At 36.1% G+C, this 19,539-nt stretch overlaps 2 protein-coding genes across 6 annotated transcripts in view; one reads left to right on the top strand and one right to left on the bottom strand.

Moving 5' to 3' along the window:
• Positions 1–10,995, bottom strand: part of fam227b (family with sequence similarity 227 member B) — an 84,636-nt gene extending 73,641 nt beyond the window's left edge. For 3 of the 4 annotated variants that reach the window (XR_010000892.1, XM_062963130.1, XM_062963132.1), the window contains exons 1-6: positions 10,859–10,995; positions 6,812–6,865; positions 4,042–4,282; positions 2,417–2,457; positions 1,483–1,527; positions 834–938 (exon numbers count right to left, since the gene is read on the bottom strand). Coding sequence is in view for 3 of the 4 variants with exons in the window: in XM_062963130.1 (XP_062819200.1) it covers positions 834–938; positions 1,483–1,527; positions 2,417–2,457; positions 4,042–4,282; positions 6,812–6,865; positions 10,859–10,879 (507 nt within the window). In the remaining variant the exon portion in view is untranslated. Of the gene's footprint in view, positions 1–833; positions 939–1,482; positions 1,528–2,416; positions 2,458–4,041; positions 4,283–6,811; positions 6,911–10,858 lie in introns of all 4 variants that reach the window. The other variant, XM_062963131.1, reaches the window with a different exon arrangement.
• dtwd1 (DTW domain containing 1) lies at positions 10,985–19,214 on the top strand. Of its 2 annotated transcripts, none has more exons than XM_008120869.3 (5): positions 10,985–11,126; positions 14,830–15,131; positions 17,082–17,225; positions 17,545–17,692; positions 18,940–19,214. In XM_008120869.3, exons 2-5 carry the CDS (start codon positions 14,859–14,861, stop codon positions 19,167–19,169), a joined length of 795 nt encoding a protein of 264 aa, XP_008119076.2. In that variant the 5' UTR covers positions 10,985–11,126; positions 14,830–14,858; the 3' UTR covers positions 19,170–19,214. The 2 variants fall into 2 exon arrangements, with proteins under 2 accessions (XP_008119076.2, XP_003227666.2); XM_003227618.3 differs by having other exon boundaries at positions 10,986–11,126; positions 17,545–17,821.
• Positions 19,215–19,539: the final 325 nt, after the last annotated feature.

The following is a 19,539-nucleotide window of genomic DNA, read 5'->3' as shown; positions in this document are numbered from 1 at the left end:
AATATTTAAATGATGCTTCAAAAATATTATATATTAATAAATAAATACAATTGGGAGAGAGGGAAAAATCTAAATGTGAATCTCTATAGGCTAAACCCATTTACAATGCAGTCGCAGGTTCGAATCCAAGGAGCAGAATGAACGCCCGCTGTTAGCTCCAGCTTCTGCCAACCTAGCAGTTTGAAAACATGCAAATGTGAGTAGATCAATACCGTAGGTACCGCCCCAGCGGGAAGGTAAGAGTGCTCCATGCAGTCATGCCGGCCACATGACCTTAGAGGTGTCTACGGACAATGCTGGCTCTTCAGCTTAGAAATGGAGATGAGCACCAACCCGCAGAATCAGACACGACTGGACTTAACGTCAGGGGAAACCTTTAACTTTACCTTAGACATGGTTTAGGCATTTCCGATGAAAGTTGCATATTTCCAATGAAAGCATGCTGTTCAGTCTCTGCCTATGGGGCTGTGGCAATATTTCCAGAGATGATGGGGAAATATTCAGGTTTCAATGCATTTTTATGATTTTCTCAGGAGGTATTTTCTCAGTCCTTTCACCAAATGAAGATATAGACATTATGTCTTAGACATAATGTGAGGGTTGCTTTATGATTCTTAGCAGTGGATGACAAGATTTATGTGTATTAATAAACATTTTATAGTATTCTGAAGTGAGTACTATAAAATGTATTTAAACGATATTATTTAACGTTTATCAACTTTAAGAGGCCATTTAGAAAAAATGATTTTAAACAGTTTTACCTATAAATTGTGCACCATAAACTAAACTTATGTGAAGCAGCTACTGGATTTTATATCTATAGATTTTCTTACCTTGAAAGTTTGAACTTTTAGAACCAAATCCCAGAGTTGTGCAGCTTCTAGATTGTTTGGGAGCTTTGTGAGTTTCTGTAGGTGAAAACCAGGGAACTTGAAATTCTAAAAATAATAAGAAGTTTGATGAAATTTAAATCTTTCTTCTTATTTTCAAAGCATATGTTCATTCAAAAAGCCGATGTGCCCAGAAGAATTTAGAATCAAATTATTAATTTATTCTAAATGCATGCATAGAAGTGGCAACAAATACCCTTTCCCCGCAAAATACTCTGGCTACAAAGCTGCTATTTATAGTCAAAAGTAGCCACAGAGACAATAGCAACTAGGAATGAAATAACAAGATAGCTGCCTTAGATAGGATGTATCACCTCTAAATAAATAAATAAATAAATAAATACGGTATTTCTTTCTTTCACTATAGTCAAGGCTATAAGCCCTGCAGTATGGCATCCCCACATTCATTCCTAACTCCTTCCTAACTGACTTGAAGGGTTTTCAGAATTGTCTTGTAAAAGTTGCAGCGGAGTAACAACAGACTGAATAAATATATTCCAGAATAATTGTTCTATCATGTAAAAACACCACCAGATTAGAATGTTATACACTTCTGAAATATCGACTGCTGTTGCAAATTTTGTAAATGTACCTCAACTGTTTTACAACGGGAGTCTTTTTTGACATCTGCAGAAACCTGAAACACATTTTAAACAAACACCTTTTAAAGTTATGAGAAATGCAGATAAAATAAGTGATCCTCTTTATTAAGCAAGGCATATTAAGCATGACACACTATTTGTTGAAATGTTATAACTGAAAAGATAGTGTAATAGTGTTATAAACCATAAAGTGAATGAGTATTTGTTCAACTACTGCCTGAACCTTGATCCCAAACATAGGATTGTAAACCAACTTTAAATCAGGAATTATTATTGCCTTACAAATCTTGTCGTGCTTTTTTTAACCAGTGTGGGCATATGAAATATTATTTTACTTTTAGAGTCACAATCTCTAAGATTAACAGAAAGGCAATGGCAAAATTCTGAATGAGGTGTGAATTTCAGGCATATAACAACGAATGATGAGAAAATCAGCGATGATCAGAGGTAAAACAAACATTGCTCAGTAGAGACACTTCTCATTCATTCATAATTCATAATTTACAATGAAAAAAGTATTTAATCCCATATCTTTAAGATAATTTTTCTGTTGCACATTTTCTATGTTTATATATACAACAGGGTAAGTTGGAAGTAAGGTAAAATAAATCCTGAGTCAGAAAGATCGTTGTTATTTTAAAGATTTTGGTAATGGGACAGAATTTATGAATGTTCCCCTTTTGTAAGAAAACATTCTGTTGTCAGAAACCTAGCACAGAAAGAAGGTTGGAAATGCATTGGTTGATATTTTTTGTGCAAAAGGGATTTTGTATAATTATTGTATATTCGCTGCCTTGAGTCCTTATATTGGAAAAAAGTAGGATAGAAATAAAGTTAATAATAATAATAATAATAATAATAATAATAATAATAATCATCATCATCATCATCTTGGGATATTAGCTAATAAATGTACTGTACTACCTTAACTTTCTTCTTCTTCTTCATGTCCTGTAATTCAGAACCTGAAGTGTGCAAAAGAACAAAGAACACTAAGAATTTAAATATTTCTCTAATTTGCAATCTCAGAAAACAAAATTCCTCTATAATACGTTAATTTAAAAATTAACAAAAATGTTGTGACTTGTTTTACTGGAACTTGAACTACTGAAATGTGGTCATTGGTTAGCTGTGCACTAGTAGCCACAATGATACTCAAATGATGGTTGGGCATAATTAATTAATAATAACAATACTCCTGACCTCACGATCGTGGAAAAAAACAAAGTATGGTTCAATCCCAAGCAACAGAAGAATCAACTAGAAGCAACTTGAAAAGCTTACTCGATACGAGGATTTAAAGATCGAACTTCAAAGAGCACAAGCCAGTCAAGGTGGTCCCAGTGGTGACTGGCACACTGGGCACACTTGAAAACAATCAGCACTGACAAAAATACCATCTGTCAGCTGCAAAAGGCCACCCTACTTGGATCTATGCACATTATTAGCAGATACATCACATATTCCTTGATACTTGGGTCCGACATGTGATCCAGTACAAAAGCCAGCATAGTAGTATTATTTGCTGTGTACTAATCTTGTTGTGTATCAAATAATAATAATAGAGACTTACTTCTACTTAAGTTAACTGAGGTTTTTAACAGAACCACTTGAATTATGGTGTTAATGATTTTCAATACCACCAAGATTAATCATGCACATATTTATTCAGAAGTTACGATCCCCTGAATTCAATGAAACATACTTCTTCGTAAATAAACTTATGATTTCAACCTAAATATCTTTATAAAAATTCAAGGAAGGCAGGACTATTTTAAGGAATGATGGTAATAAAAAACTGCTCCTTGAATAAATAACTTCTTAAAAATTACCATATACAATTACAGGTATTTTCATAGATATAATTTTTAGATGAGTCAAAAACCTGCTTTTTCAATCTACCATGGCCATTAAAAATATTTGCCTCTCAGTATGAGCCAGACCACATCTTTAAGCCTCATTTTCTGATCACCCTCAACTATATCAAGTAGGACACATCTGGTTTGTTCTTACAAAGCTGCCAAATATATTATAAGCTGCAAAAACTCAGAAATAGCAGAAACCTTTCTTAGAATCTCAGTCATATTAGCCAATATAACTAAGTGGACGCAGAACTCCTTATAGCTTATTACTGCCCTGGTATTAAATCTTGTCTAAATATATCTCAGAGACAACGCTGAATTTAAACACTCGTATTTATATGAGGAAATTAGTTTTATAATCTTTCTATAACTATCAGCTTTCATTACTTAGAGGGCTTCTACCAGATACTTTAGGGAATATCCAAACCTTTGGAATAATGAGATACTAAATAGCATCTTTGTAGCAACACATGTAATAAACATACGAAATGTAGTACCCAAGTGATACAAGCAAGATTCGAAGAATGCATAAAGTATATGCTACAATGTGTTCCATTTTGCATGTAATCATTTAAAAATGATTACATGCCAGATGGATGAGGACAACAAAGATGAGGACAACTAAAAGAAGCTATAAAATAAGTTTATATTCTAACAATTGGACTAACTACTAAGAAATAAAATTACCTGTGTCTAGCCCTTGGTTATCTATTTCAGATTCTAGGTTAAATATGTGTTTAGCATGTTCGTGTACTTTTATTTTGCATTCATGAACCTTTTTTTCTAAGTTGGAAATGGTGTCAGTGACCAGTGGAACATGGTCACGAAGGTGTTTAGTGAGGGTGTTCAACGGATAGTCATTCTTTAACTGAGTAAATAAAGGGTGGGTGTCCAGGTCCTGCATGTAGGGAAATCTTGGCCAATCGTCCTGCAATAATCATTGTAGAAAAATGAGGTTAGTTATACATGCATAAATAGACACACAGACACATACATATTTTTATTATATACCAATTTATATTTTTATTATGTACCAGTTTAGGTTGAATCATGATGGGTCTCTATACAAAGTTTGGTCCTGATCCATCATGGACAGGATTTATGGGGCTTGCCAAATGTCTGGGGCTACAACTTCCATCATTCTCTATTAGCTCCCACACCCCAAAACCCTACCAGTGTACTATGTTCATTATATTCATTCATAATGGGCCTGTGTGGCAAGTGTGGTCCAGGTCCATCATGATAAGCAAACATAACATATTTTTCCATTTTTATTATATACTAGCTTAGATAGCCATCGTTGCCTGGGTTGGCATTTTGTAATGGTATTTATTAGTAAAAACAATGGGAGTGAGCCCACCTGGCTTATTTAGGTCTCCATCGCAACCCTCCAATGACCTCTTGGGTAACATGTGATCCTTTCCCGCAACCTCTTGCTGACCTCTTAGGGTACATTATGGCCCTTTCTCACAACCTTCATCTGGTCCTTTCTCACAACCTTCTACTGACCTCTTGGAGTAACATCTGGTCCTTTCTTGCAACCTCCTGCTGATCTCTTGGGGTACCTTCTAGCCCAGGGGTCCCCAAACTAAGGCCCGGGGGCCGGATGCGGCCCTCCAAGGTCATTTACCTGGCCCCCGCCTTCATTTATAATATATTTTTATATCAGTTTTAATAATATAATATATTAAATATACATATGATAATGGTAATATTATCATGTTATACAATGTAATACTAATAATAATACCATATAATAATATTAATTACATGTTATATATTACATATAATATTACAGTATAGTGGTATAGTTCAATATAGTAATATATAATGCTAATATTGTGCTATGCTAATAATATAATATTTTGTATGTACATACAGCTGCTCTGAGTTCCCTTCAGGGTGAGAAGGGTGAGATATAAATGTAGTAAATAAATGTAGTAAATGAATAAATAAATAATTTTAGACTTAGGCTCGCCCACTTGACTTGAAGGCACACAACAACAACAACAACAACAACAATCCTAATTAACTTGACTATCTCATTGTCCTGACAGGTTTATGTTGGTTAAAATTGTTTTCATTTTAAAATATTTTATTGTTCTTTCATTGTTGTTGTTGTTTTGCATTACAAATAAGACAAGTGCAGTGTGCATAGGGATTTGTTCGTATTTCTTTTTCAAATGATAATTTGGCCCCTCAACAGTCTGAAGGATTGTGGACCGGCCCCCTGCTTAAAAAGTTTGAGGACCCCTGTTCTAGCCCTTCCTCACAACCTTCTGCTGATCTCTTGGGAAACATCTAGCCATTTCTAGCAGCCTTTTACTGACTTCTTGGGGTAACATCTGCCTCTTTCCCACAACCTTCTAGTGATCTCTTAGGTAACATCTGGCCCTTTCTTACAATCTTTTTCTACCTCTTGGAGTAACATCTGGCCCTTTCTCGCAACCTTCCACTGGCACCCTTGGGGTAACATCTTATTTATTTATTATTTATTTACAGCATTTATATTCCGCCCTTCTCACCCCGAAGGGGACTCAGGGCGGATCACATTACACATATAGGCAAACATTCAATGCCTTTTAACATAGAACAAAGACAAGACAAACATAGGCTCCGAGCGGGCCTCGAACTCATGACCTCCTGGTCAGAGTGATTCATTGCAGCTGGTTGCAGCTGGCTTGTTCTCCAGCTTGCGCCACAGCCCGGGCTTTATTAATGGTCATGCTGAGACCATCTTTACACTTGAGAGGCACATGAATCTCAGGACCCATCTACACTGCTATTATAATGGATTATATGGCAGTGTAGACTTACATAATCCAGTTCAATTAAGTGAAACTACACTGACCATATAATGCATTTCAAACTGCATTATATGCGGAGTTGATGGGGCCCCTGTTCTCAGCACTCAGTTGTTTCATTATCCTTAAGATCTAAATCAAAGGTCATTTATTCTTAAGTTCCAAAATAAAGGACGCTGGGTTCTCAACTGCTTCCAAAACTTGCTTGTGAAAAATGTAGAATAACCACGAAATGCCTTTTTATAGAGTGTATTCCAATTCTGTGTTGTTCTTACATTCCAGTGGCCAAAGGGTCTGAAATGAAATCCCCATTCAAGCATGTTTCTCTGGGTTTTACACTCATAAGGTCCTTGTTCAACACTTTCTCCTCTCCAGTTCCCTGGTGTGCACAAACATCAGTCAATGAGGCTAGACCTACACTGCCATATAATCCAGTATCGGATCCCAGATTATTTGTTTCAATTGTATTATATGAGTCTACACTGCCCTTTAATCCAGCTCAAAGCAGATGATCTGGATTCAGAAAGTGGAACAGGTTCTACACTGCTATATAATCAGAGCAGATAATCTGGGATCAGAAACTGCATTATATAGCAGTGTAGATGGGGCCTCTGTCTCTCACACACAAACATAACAATAAAAATTGTACGTACCAAGTTATTAGAGAGTAAAAATTCTTCATATGTACGGGCTGGCTGTGGCCCTTTCTATAAACACAGAAAGATATTTATGTCTTAGGGGACAACAGCTCTCTAAAAATTAAAAATTAAAGGCAATGAAATGCATTCACTAAAGCAAACCTGTAGTTTCTACAGTAATTTATATACATAAAACAGAAGTATCAGAAATGATCACATATGTGTTGTCGAAAGCTTTCAGGGCCGGAATCACTGGGTGGCTGTGGGTTTTCAGGGCTGTATGGCCATGTTCCAGAAACATTCTCTCCTGACGTTTTGCCCACATCTATGGCAAGCATCCTCAGAGGTTGTGAGGTGTTGGAAACCAGGCAAGTGGGGTTTATATATCTGTGGAATGTCCAGGGTAGGACAAAGAAGTCTTGTCTGTTGGAGGCAAGTGTGAATGTTGCAATTGACCACCTTGATGAGCACTGAATGACCTTGCAGCTTCAAAGCCTGTCTGTTTCCTGCCTGGGGGAATCCTTTGTTGTTAAGTGATTAGCTGGCCCTGATTGTTTCTTGTCTAGAATTCCTGTTTTCTGAGTGTTGTTTTATTAAAATTTATCCACTATCCTTGTATCTGTGAGGACAAAGGATTTTTAATTGTGATTAATAAAGTGAATTACACTATATTTACAAATCAACATGAGGAAATGTATATGTGTAATTCATACAGTTTTTCCCCTTCAAAAACTGAGATTTATTTTTAATCAGGACAATGTGTTTTCTATTAAATGTGAACAGGCAATGAGCATTTTTGATCATAAAATAATGAAATGAATAAAATTTAGTGATGTAACAAATTTCAATTTCTGGACAATATATTCACCTGTTTTTTTTTCTTGAGTGTCCTACTCTGCCAACAATTTTTTAAAAACAAGAGAATAAAGCCAATACTGAAATATTGTTTCTTAAATTCCAGCCATGTCATACCATCGAGGCAGAATATAAACACATTTTGCCCAGACATTCTGAACATACCAATGCAATAACTACTATAAATATATATCACAGAACACTTCTATGTTGTTTCTCTTTGGGAAACAAAAAAGAAAAACCTCGGCAATATTGTTTTCAAGTTCTGCAATGCAAATCTTTTGCTCACATATTTTGCGATTATTTCTTGGTCTGAGCACAATAATTCCACTGCATCTGAGGACAAAAGTTTGGGGGGTTTATTTTAGTAGCTTGATATTATGTTTCTTGAGCTGGAAAAACAACAACTCTCTTTCATGCCAAAGAAGCAAACAACTTGTTTCCAAATAGAGAAAAATCTTCTTTGCTTGAATATCAACATTTGGCAGAACTGACACAACTTTTAAAAAACGTTTTTGTCCTGCTTCTTCCACATCCAAACTAAAAATATATACATTCTAAAAGTGTAACAGAAATAATAACACTTATAGTTGTGAGATTAGATTTAACAGTGTTGTTCAATAGTTTGGGTTGGAAAAATGACAGTTTACAAGCCAACAAAATTACAAGTAACGATTTCCAAGATTTTCCTTTTTTATATATAGGCCAAAAGGAAATAATGAAATGATATCTCAAAAGTTGTATAACAAATAGGAACAAAACCACTTCAGTAGCATAAGAGTTTCAACAGTTTCCAAGGCCATATCGGAAGCACTGTTTTATGAAATTCATTAAAGCTAACCCAAACGTCACCTGCAATGTAATAATTTTTATTTTAAAATACAACAAATAGTAAAAGCAAGCTATGTTCTTAAACACTGAATTGCTTGGGGGTTTATTTTAGCAGCTTTATATTATGTTTCTTGAACAGTGCAGATGGGACTTAGGCCATTTTTGCATACTTTCTCAGAAGTGAATCCAACTGAGTTCAATGAAACCTGATCCTAAGTAATGTGGAATACATATATACATAAATTGGATGTGGAATACATATATAGATATGTTATAGCTTTAGTTTGGATGTGGAATATTATATTATTTACTATATTATATATGTTTATATATACCATACTAGATTATAACAATATTCCTATTTAATATTACAGTATATATATTTAATATTACAAATAATATATATTCTGTGTTGTCAAAGGCTTTAATGACCAGAATCACTGGGTTGCTGTGAGTTCCAGAACTATTCTCTCCTGACATTTCACACACATCTATGGCAGGGATCCAGCTTGATTAGCATTTAATGACTGATTAGCATTTAATAATATTATATATATAAGATGTAATATATATAAACTATAATATTATACACACACACACACACACATATATATATCTTTTTCCAAGCTATTTTCACAATGGAGGAGATAGCATTGTGACTGTTGTTTTTTCAGGTCTCTGTGGATAGCACGCATATTTTTGTTGATGGTGTCCATCCATCTTTCCTTTGGCCTTTGTCCACGTTGTCCTGAAATCTCCAACATTGCATTAGTCCTGCTCGTCTTCAGAACGAATTATTATTCAGGCCATTGGTGGTTGGCTCGATGGTGTTTTTTACTGTGTTATTCTATGTGTTGCCTATTTAGTTTTATTATGATGTTATTATGAATCCTATGCTATACTTTAACTGTGTTGATCGGGCTTGTCCTCATGTGAGCCGCCCCGAGTGCCTTCGAGGAGATGGAGGTGGGATACAAAAATAAAGTTATTATTATTGTTGTTGTGTTGTGTTTTCCAGACTGTATTATTATTATTAGCAACATTTATATCCCGCACTTCTCACACCAAAGGGGACTCAGGGTGCCTCACAAGTCATAAGTACAGTAGAGACTCACGTATCCAACGTTCTGGATTATCCAACGCATTTTTGTAGTCAATGTTTTCAATATATTGTGATATTTTGGTGCTAAATTCATAAATACAGTAATTACTACATAGCATTACTGGGTATTGAACTACTTTTTCTGTCAAATTTGTTGTATAACATGATGTTTTGGTGCTTAATTTGTAAAATCATAACCTAATTTGATGTGTAATAGGCTTTTCCTTAATCCCTCCTTATTATCCAACGTATTTGCTTATCCAACATTCTGCCGGCCCGTTTATGTTGGATAAGTGAGACTCTACTGTACATACAATATATTATATTACTCGTATAGCACAATATGGAGCCCCGGTGGTGAAGTGTGTTAAAGCGCTGAGCTGCTGAACTTGCAGACTGAAAGGTCCCAGGTTCAAATCCTGGGAGTGGCTTGAGCGCCCGCTGTTAGCTCCAGCTCCTGCCAACCTAGCAGTTCGAAAACATGCAAATGTGGGTAGATTAATAGGTACTGCTCCAGCGGGAAGGTAACGGCGCTCCATGCAGTCATGCCAATGGCCACATGACCTTGGAGGTGTCTACGGACAACGCTGGCTCTTTGGCTTAGAAATGGAAATGAGCACCAACCCCCAGAGTCGATCACGACTGGACTTAACGTCAGGGGAAACCTTTACCTTTTTCCTTTATAGAACAATATAAGCATTATATATTACTACTAGCTTTGCCCGGCCACGCGTTGCTGTGGCTTATGGGAATCCTTTGTTGGCCAGGTGGAATAGCAGTGAATAGCCTTGCAGTCTCAAAGCCTGGCCGTTTTCTGGAGTAGCTGGAGCTTTTTGTTGTATGAACGTAGAGGCATGGATGAGGGCTTGTGCTGCCAAGTTTAGTATTTCTGGGATGTGTCGTTTTGTTGTTTTGTCCTAGGCCGAAATTTCATTACCCTTTTATATATATAGATATTGTACTATAACACTATACTGTAATATTATTAGCAATATTACATGTAATATAAATATACCATTATAATAGTGTATAATAATTATTGTATGGCCATGTTCCAGAAGCATTCTCTCCTGACGTTTCACCCACATCTATGGCAGGCATCCTTAGAAGTTGTGAGGTATAATAACTATTATTATTATTGCTGTTGTTGTGTCGCCATCTTTGGAAACCTTGGGTCTTTAAACTGAGTGGCCTTCTTTAGTGCTTGTCTGTTGACTATATATATATATTTTATAATTTATATGATTATAGTGATGTCAAAGTCCTCTTTCTACCTTGCACAGCGTGGGAGCCATGGCCTTCTGGGGCCCTTCAGCGCCTCATTCCCTTCTCCATCTTGAGCTCAACGCAGGCCTCTCTTTGCGTTGCTAAGGAGCCCTAGCAACGGAGTCCTCGGCCAAGACCCCGCCCACTGAGTCCTCCGCTTTGAAACTTCCGGCCTGCCCCGTGAGCCGCAACACTTGCGTTCCGGCCTAGCATCGATTCAATACTGGTGAAGACAAGACGACGAGGGAAAAAAACATTTGTGATTAACCCCAAACGGTGAGAATAGGTTGATTTTGTTTTCTCTTATGGGCAAAAAACGCCTGTAAAGCAGGCTTGGGCCAATTTGGGCCCACTCTCAAGTGTTTTGGACTCCAACTCCCACCATTCCTAACAGCCTCAGGCCCTTTCCTTTTCCCCCTCAGCCGCTTAAGCGGCTGAGGGGGAAAAGGAAGGGGCCTGAGGCTGTTAGGAATGGTGGGAGTTGGAGTCCAAAACACCTGGAGAGAAGGCCCAAGTTGGTCCAGGCCTGGTCTAGTTCCAACTTATTTGAATTATTCTTTTTTTTTTTTTGCAATCTTTTTTTAAAATATATTTTTATTGAACTTTTACCTTATAAGATAGAGTAAATTAACATCAAAAGAGTGAGAACATTTGATTGTATAGAACAGGGGTCCCCAAACTTTTTAAGCAGAGGGCCGGTCCACAATCCTTCAGACTGTTGAGGGGCCGAATTATCATTTGAAGAAAAAAATACAAACAAATTCCTATGCATACTGCACATGTCTTATTTGTAGTGCAACAACAACAACAACAACAATGAAAGAACAATACAATATTTTAAAATGAAAACAATTTTAACCAACATAAACCTATTAGGATTTCAATAGAAAGTGTGGGCCTGCTACTGGCCAATGAGATAGTCAAGTTAATTAGGATTGTTGTTGTTGTTGTGTGCCTTCAAGTCATGTCAGACTTTGGCCGAGCCTAAGTCTAAAATTAATTATTTATTTACTGCATTTATTTACTACATTTATATCCCACCCTTCTCACCCCGAAGGGGACTCAGAGCAGCTGTATGTACATATAATATATTATATTATTAGCATAACACAATATTAGCATTATATATTACTATACTGAACTATACCACAATACTATTATATAATATGTAATATATAGCATATAATTAATATTATTATATGGTATTACTATTAGTATTATATTGTATAACATAAGATTATTATCAATATTATATGTATATACAATATATTATATTATTAAAACTGATATAAAAATATTATATTATAAAACTGAGGGCGGGGGCCAGGTAAATGACCTTGGAGGGCCGCATCCGGCCCCCGGGCCTTAGTTTGGGGACCCCTGGTATAGAAAGTAGGAAAACTGCGATTAAAAAAAGGATCAAAAAGGGAGAGAGAGAGGAAAAAAAACCAAAACAAAGCTAAAGTGTCCATATATACCCTGTTTCCCCTAAAATAAGACATCCCCAAAAAATAAGACCTAGTAGAGGTTTTGCTGAATTGCTAAATATAAGGCCTCCCCCGAAAGTAAGACCTAGCAAAGTTTTTGTTTGGAAGTATGCCCGGCGCCCACCAAACAAAACACCATAGAATGCACGATTGGTAAATGTACATACCAGTTGTATATGGAAATAATGGTAGTAACAAGAAATTCTTGACAGAAGTCAGAGTTTGTCTGGTTTGGTTATGTTGGTTTGTAATGACAACTACTGTACAGTATAGAATAAATGTTCATTTTTTGTTCAACAATAAATGTGAATTCTTCTTCATGGAAAAATAAGACATCCCCTAAAAATAAGACCTAGTGCATCTTTGGGAGTAAAAAATAATATAAGACACTGTCTTATTTTCGGGGAAACACGGTATATATACACACACACACATACATACATATATATACAGTAGAGTCTCACTTATCCAACACTCGCTTATCCAACGTTCTGGATAATCCAACACATTTTTGTAGTCAATGTTTTCAATACATCGTGATATTTGGGTACTAAATTCGTAAATACAGTAATTACTACCGTGTTTCCCCGAAAATAAGACAGTGTCTTATATTAATTTTTGTTCCCAAAGATGCTCTAGGTCTTATTTTCAGGGGATGTCTTACTTTTCCATGAAGAAGAATTCACATTTATTGATGAACCAAAAAATGAACATTTATTATATCCTGTACAGTAATTGTCATCACAAACCAGCATAACCAGACAAATTGTGAATCCTATCAAGAATTTCCTGTTTCTACCATTATTTCCATGTACAAAAATCTATGGTATGTACATTTACCAAACCTGCATGCTCTGGTGTTCTGTTCGGCGGGCATGCTTCCAAACACAAATGGTGCTAGGTCTTACTTTCGGGGGAGGCCTTATATTTAGCAATTCAGCAAAACCTCTACTAGGTCTTATTTTCTGGGGATGTCTTATTTTAGGGGAAACAGGGTACTTAACATTACTGTGTATTGAACTACTTTTTCTGTCAAATTTGTTGTTAAACATGATGTTTTGGTGCTTAATTTGTAAAATCATAACCTAATTTGATGTGTGATAGGCTTTTCCTTAATCCCTCCTTATTATCCAACATATTCACTTATCCAACGTTCTGCCGGCCCATTTATGTTGGATAAGTGAGACTCTACTGTATATATATATACACACACACATATACACACACATATATAATAATAATAATAATTATAATAAAACTATTTATACCCCGCCACCATCTCCCCGTGGGGACTCGGGGTGGCTCACAATGTTACAAAAGTAACAGCGCAAATACATTAACAATACACACAGTTTAAAACACAAGAAGATGATAAAACAAGTTAAAACAGAGATTTAAACAACAGTAATAATATCAATAGTAATACAGTAGAGTCTCACTTATCCAAGCTAAACGGGCCAGCAGAAGCTTGGATAAGCGAATATCTTGGATAATAAGGAGGGATTAAGGAAAAGCCTATTAAACATCAAATTAGGTTATGATTTTACAAATTAAGCACCAAAACATCATGTTATACAACAAATTTGACAGAAAAAGTAGTTCAATACGCAATAATGTTATGTTGTAATTACTGTATTTATGAATTTAGCGCCAAAATATCATGATATATTGAAAACATTGACTACAAAAATGATTTGGATAATCCAGAAACTTGGATAAGCGAGGCTTGGATAAGTGAGACTCTACTATAATATCAAACAACCACCAATACAATTCAGTCAACTTCAAAGGTGGGGGGACTATAGCAGCAATATAAGATAAAATCATTATATTAAAATATCCCAGTGAAAGGAACCTAATAACATTCAGAATAGAATTATAATTATAATGAGGCTGGTCATCCAGTGGCTGTATATACATATATATACACACACACACATACACACATACATATACATACACAAAAATCTGAACAAATGGCAATATAAGAATGCAAAAGTACTTGGTAAAGAAACACACCAAAAAGCAAAAAAGGATTAGACACTTTGAGTAGAATCACTAGATTAGAAGCAGCTGACATTGATAATGTTCTAACAAAGAACTGCCAAAAACTGTTATAAACAATCATTGTTGTTCCAGTACAACAGTTGAAAAGTATAATAGTAATAATAATAATAATAGTAGCAGTAATACTAATAGTCAGGATTTGGTTAACAGAGAGATATAGAAGAATAATATAACGTGCATTTATGATAAGTCTATATTTCATTAAGGCTAGTAGTGAATCATGTTCTTACTCCTAGCCACCAGCAGATGTGAACTCTAGTTCTTTTTTTCTTCATCATGACTTTTTTTTTTTAACATAAACGAGTGGTGAAAATTAAAGTGTATAATAGTCAAATTTGAAACCCCCACGTTGAAATAGACTTTCCTTCTAAAAACCTTTTGAATTATTCTTATTTTTAATGCTGTTGTGCCCCTTTCCTCCCCAGATCGAGGCCTATTATATTGAAACCTAAAAATGTCCTTAATGCCGCCTGTGACTTTGAAAGAAGACGACAACAAGAGTCAAGGAGTCGAGAGAAGTTCCGAATGCCTGATGACAAGCCAGGAAACTGCAAAGGAAGAAACCCCAATGGACAACTTGCTCTTGGCATCTCAAACCATCCTCGAAAGTGCCCAAAAGCAAGGGAGATCAAAATGCCCAAGGTGCCATGGTTCGAGGATGTTCTATTGCTACACCTGTTACGTTCCTGTCGAAACGGTCCCCACCAGAGACATTCCTGTTGTGAAGGTTAGTGCTCGATATATTTTATTACTATTATCATTAACCAGTGGTTCCCAACCTTTGGGCCTCCAGGTGTTTTGGACTTCAGCTCCCAGAAATCCCAGCCAGTTTACCAATTGTTAGGAAGTATGGGAGCTGAAGTCCATCTGGAGAGCCAAAGGTTAGGAACCACTGTTACAATAGTATTCTTCATAAATAACAAACTTACCAGCCAGCAGAGTCTTGTAGTAAAGGTGTTTATTCAAGCACCAGGAAGGCTACTACAGTAGAATCTCACTTATCCAAGCTAAACAGGTTGGCAGAACCTTGGATAAGCGAATTATCTTGGATAAGAAGGAGAGATTAAGGAAATGCCTATTAAACATCAAATTAGGTTATTATTTTACAAATTAAACACCAAAACATCATGTTACACAACAAATTTGACAGAAAACGTAGTTCACTACGCAGTAATGTTATATTGTAATTACTATATTTACAAATTTAGCACCAAAATATCATATATATTGAAAACATTGACTGCAAAAATGGCTTGGATAATCCAGAAACTTGGATAAGCGAGGCTTGGATACATGAGACTCTACTGTATTAAGACTTTGGCTGCACAGGCATTTTATCCCATACCATGAGTAGTTTAAATACATTGCAGGTGTAACAACCAGAGAGTGTGGCTTAAAGGCACAGTATATCGGTTACCCTGTTTCCCCAAAAAGTCCTACCTTGAAAATAAGCCCTAGCATGATTTTTCAGGATTTTTGAGGATGCTCAAAATATAAGCCCTACTTCAAATAATAAGCCCTAGTCACCGTTTATTTATTTATTTATTTATTCGCGACATTTATATCCCACCCTTCCCACCCCAAAGGGGACTCAGGGCGGTTTATAAGTATATATACATACAATATATTATATTAGGGTTCATTAAAAAGTCAATTTAAATAGTGTCTAGGCAGCTATACGTAGACTCTAATGAATTTTTTGAAACAAAAATTAATATAAGACCCTGTCTTATTTTCAGGGAAACAGGATATTGACATGTTTCATTCATAGCAAATAATTCTAAGGGTCCTTTCACACAGCCATATAATCCAGAATATCAAGGCAGAAAATCCTACAATACCTGCTTTGAAACGGGTTATCTGAGTCAACACTGCCATATATTCCAGTTCAAAGCAGATAATGTGGGATTTTATTCAGCTGCTTTGAACTGAAATATATGGCAGTGTGGATTTAGGGCTTTTCCACATAGCCATATAACCAGAATATCAAGGCAGAAGATCCCACAGTATCTGCTTTGAACTGGAATAATTTTATTTATTTCCCGCCCTGTCTCCCCATGAAGACTCAGGATGGTTTCCAACAAACAAAGGCAAACATTTGATGCCAATATAAAAAAAAACAGTAACCGTAAAAATTTAACCATAAAATCGCAACAATTAAATTACAATACCAAACCTTATACGACATGAAGTTAAAATTAAATAATTAATGACATCAGATTATAACAGTTTAAAAGCCAGCCTAGAAGAGTGTCATACCAATTCCATTCCATTTTGTCCGTACTACAAATTCTATATCTCCCCCTCACTGTATGCTTGAGCATAAAAGACCTTAAAGCTGTTTTTTAAAAGAGAGTAATATGTGGCAGTGTGGACTCATATAACTCAGTTCAAAGCAGATATTGTAGATTATCTGCCTTGATATTCTGGGTTATATGGCTGTGTGGAAGGGCCCTATGTAACATGATTTTTTTCTGGGTTATAAATGTAATTTCCTAATTGGTTCTATCATAAAAACATGGGCAAAGTTGATTAAACTGCAAAAACATCCTTCTATAGCACATTATGCTTTACTTTTTCAATGACTATCTCATACTTGTTACTGAAGCCAAAATGTCAAGGAAGCTATTCCTATGATTGGACTGAAGAGTGCTATGTCCTGTGCTCTTGGTTTCAGCTTCCTTTGAAAATCGACATCATTAAGCATCCCAATGAAACGGATGGCAAAAGTACAGCGGTGCATGCCAAGCTCCTGGCACCTGAAGATGTTATGATTTACACATATCCTTGCATCCCAGACTATGAAGAAATGAGACATGAAGTAAGAACAACTGTTAAGTGTTTAAACCATTGCATATATATATATATTTCTATGGCTTTATAAAAACAGAAATCAATATTATCACTCTTATCCTGAGGGGCTGAAAGGACAATAATTGAATTTGGACTCCTGCCTTAAAGCTCATATTCTTGTTGAAAGATGTCACCCACCCTGAACATCTCTTTTCAAGAGCATGTGGGGTATAATCATCTTAATAATGAATAATGTTTGTAACTACTACGCTTCCAATTGCCTGGTGTAGCAGTGTATTTTAAAATGGTAACCCAGCTTAAGAAATTCTATCTTGGTTTCCTTTTAGATTGCTCTGATATTTCCTGGTCCTAATTCCATTTTAGTAAATGACATTCCTCTGTCTTTGCAAAGCAAATGTGAGAAGAATGTCAGTAGCGATAAGGATGGAGACTCAGCAATGGCACCAGCCCTCAAGAGTGCCAGATTAGAGTCAGGTGAGGATGGCAGCGTGAGTGAACAACAGGTGCACAGCGGGAGTAAAAATACGCCATTGAAGAAAATTATATTTATTGACAGTACCTGGAATCAGACAAACAAAATTGTCACAGATGAGCGACTCCAAGGTATGTTAAAATCTACACTGCAACAGGTCTGTTATACAATATACATCTGTATAGGTGATCAGATAGTCACCAAATGGAGTACATGTCAAACTCAAGGGCCACAGGCAGAATTCAGCACACCAAATCATTTTATGGGACCCTCTTAGTTAAATAATTTCACCTTTCATTTTATCATATCTTAATAGTATTGAATTTTCATAGCCAAGAACTGTATGGCAATTGTTTCATGCAGTACCTTTTTATTGTCCTTTTATTTTGTTCGTTTATTATTTATTTTTCTTTTATATTGTTTTATATTGTTGCTTTTTTACATATTGTATATATTTGTGTGAATGTGAATGACCTGTGGTCTAGACAGTAATAAACAAATGTGGCCCTGCAGATACTGGACTACAACTCCTGTATTCCTCATCATTAGACATCATGACTAGAATCGATAGGAGTTGTGATGCAGTAACAGCTGGAAGATACAGTTTACTCTGTTTAGTCAGGAGAGTGGAGTTTGCATTTAGAGATAAGGCTTGTGGATAGGTTGATGCCTGCTTTTAAAATCTCCTTTAACCTTTCCCCAACTTCAGAGCCACATGTGCTGTTGTGCTGCAGTTCCCATTATTCTCAGTCCACTTGGTGGATATTCAAAAGTGTGGGAGTTGTTCAATATCAATTGAGTACCCATATTGAGTAAAAACTAAAGAGCAACAGTCACAATGTTTAAAAAATGATAGTTGGCCCTCTGTATCTACAGACTCTCCATCCATGGTTTCAACCATGAAGGCTGATGTGGCCTTGAGTGAAAATAAGTTTGGCCCTTCTGTTCTAAGGGGATCAAAATCAAGACCATAATAAGATTTCAACCCCCATTCTAGGTGCCAAGGAAACCATGTGATGATTTGTACTAGGGCTGCCTTAAGTCAGTTGAAGGCATGCAACAATAACAAATGACTAGTGTTTGAAATACCAGTTTTGGAGCAAAAGATGACTTATACATAAATGAACTCACCCCAGAATTCTCCATCATCACCTTCTGTGTGAGATGTTGAAAGAAAGTTATTATTTCCCTATTATTTTTTACTGTCACCTGCTTCTCATGTTGCCTTATGTTTCCTCCTTTTCTGCAGGATTGCTACAGATTGAACTAAAATCAAGGAAAACCTGCTTTTGGCGTCACCAAAAAGGAAAGCCCGATACCTACTTGTCTACCATTGAAGCCATCTATTACTTTTTAGTAGACTATCACAAGGAGTTCTTAAAGGAAAAATACGAGGGACAATATGACAACTTGCTTTTCTTCTTCTCGTTTATGTACAAACTGATAAGAAATGCCAGGGGTTCTGCGGGAAAAGAATAAAACATTTCCTGTGTCAGTGGAATAAAATCAAAATTTCCATCATGACCCATTGCGCTTGGTTCTTATCAGATGAGGTTTGAATTACAGGATTTTAAAAAATTTAATTGACTAGAAAACTGTTCAGAATGCTAAAGAGTTTCTGTCCTTGGATTTCATCCTTAATCCTAGCCGAAAGTATATAACATCAGGCAATTTTCCAACTGACTGCTGTGGGAGTGTCGCCTGAAACAAAACTGAGCCCATTGCCTCTAAATAGAAATGTTTTCCTTTTTAATGAGCAGCAAAGATGCCACCATGGAGCCTCTTTTCTTAAACATAGTGAAGCTTAGTTCTGCTGTTTCATTGTATAGGAATTTGGTCTTGACCATCC

This window comes from Anolis carolinensis, unplaced genomic scaffold (genome assembly GCF_035594765.1).
Source record: "Anolis carolinensis isolate JA03-04 unplaced genomic scaffold, rAnoCar3.1.pri scaffold_11, whole genome shotgun sequence".
Lineage (NCBI taxonomy): Eukaryota > Metazoa > Chordata > Lepidosauria > Squamata > Dactyloidae > Anolis > Anolis carolinensis.
The sequence above is the reverse complement of the archived record's forward strand: the minus strand, read 5'-3'. Positions and strand labels throughout refer to the sequence as shown.

Excerpts from the sequence above, each read along its gene's own strand:
- dtwd1 (XM_003227618.3), top strand. The coding sequence starts at position 14,859 with ATGTCCTTAATGCCGCCTGTGACTTTGAAAGAAGACGACAACAAGAGT. Across the intron at positions 15,132-17,081 it reads GAGACATTCCTGTTGTGAAG|CTTCCTTTGAAAATCGACAT; the intron begins GTTAGTGCTCGA and ends TCTTGGTTTCAG. Across the intron at positions 17,226-17,544 it reads ATGAAGAAATGAGACATGAA|ATTGCTCTGATATTTCCTGG; the intron begins GTAAGAACAACT and ends GTTTCCTTTTAG.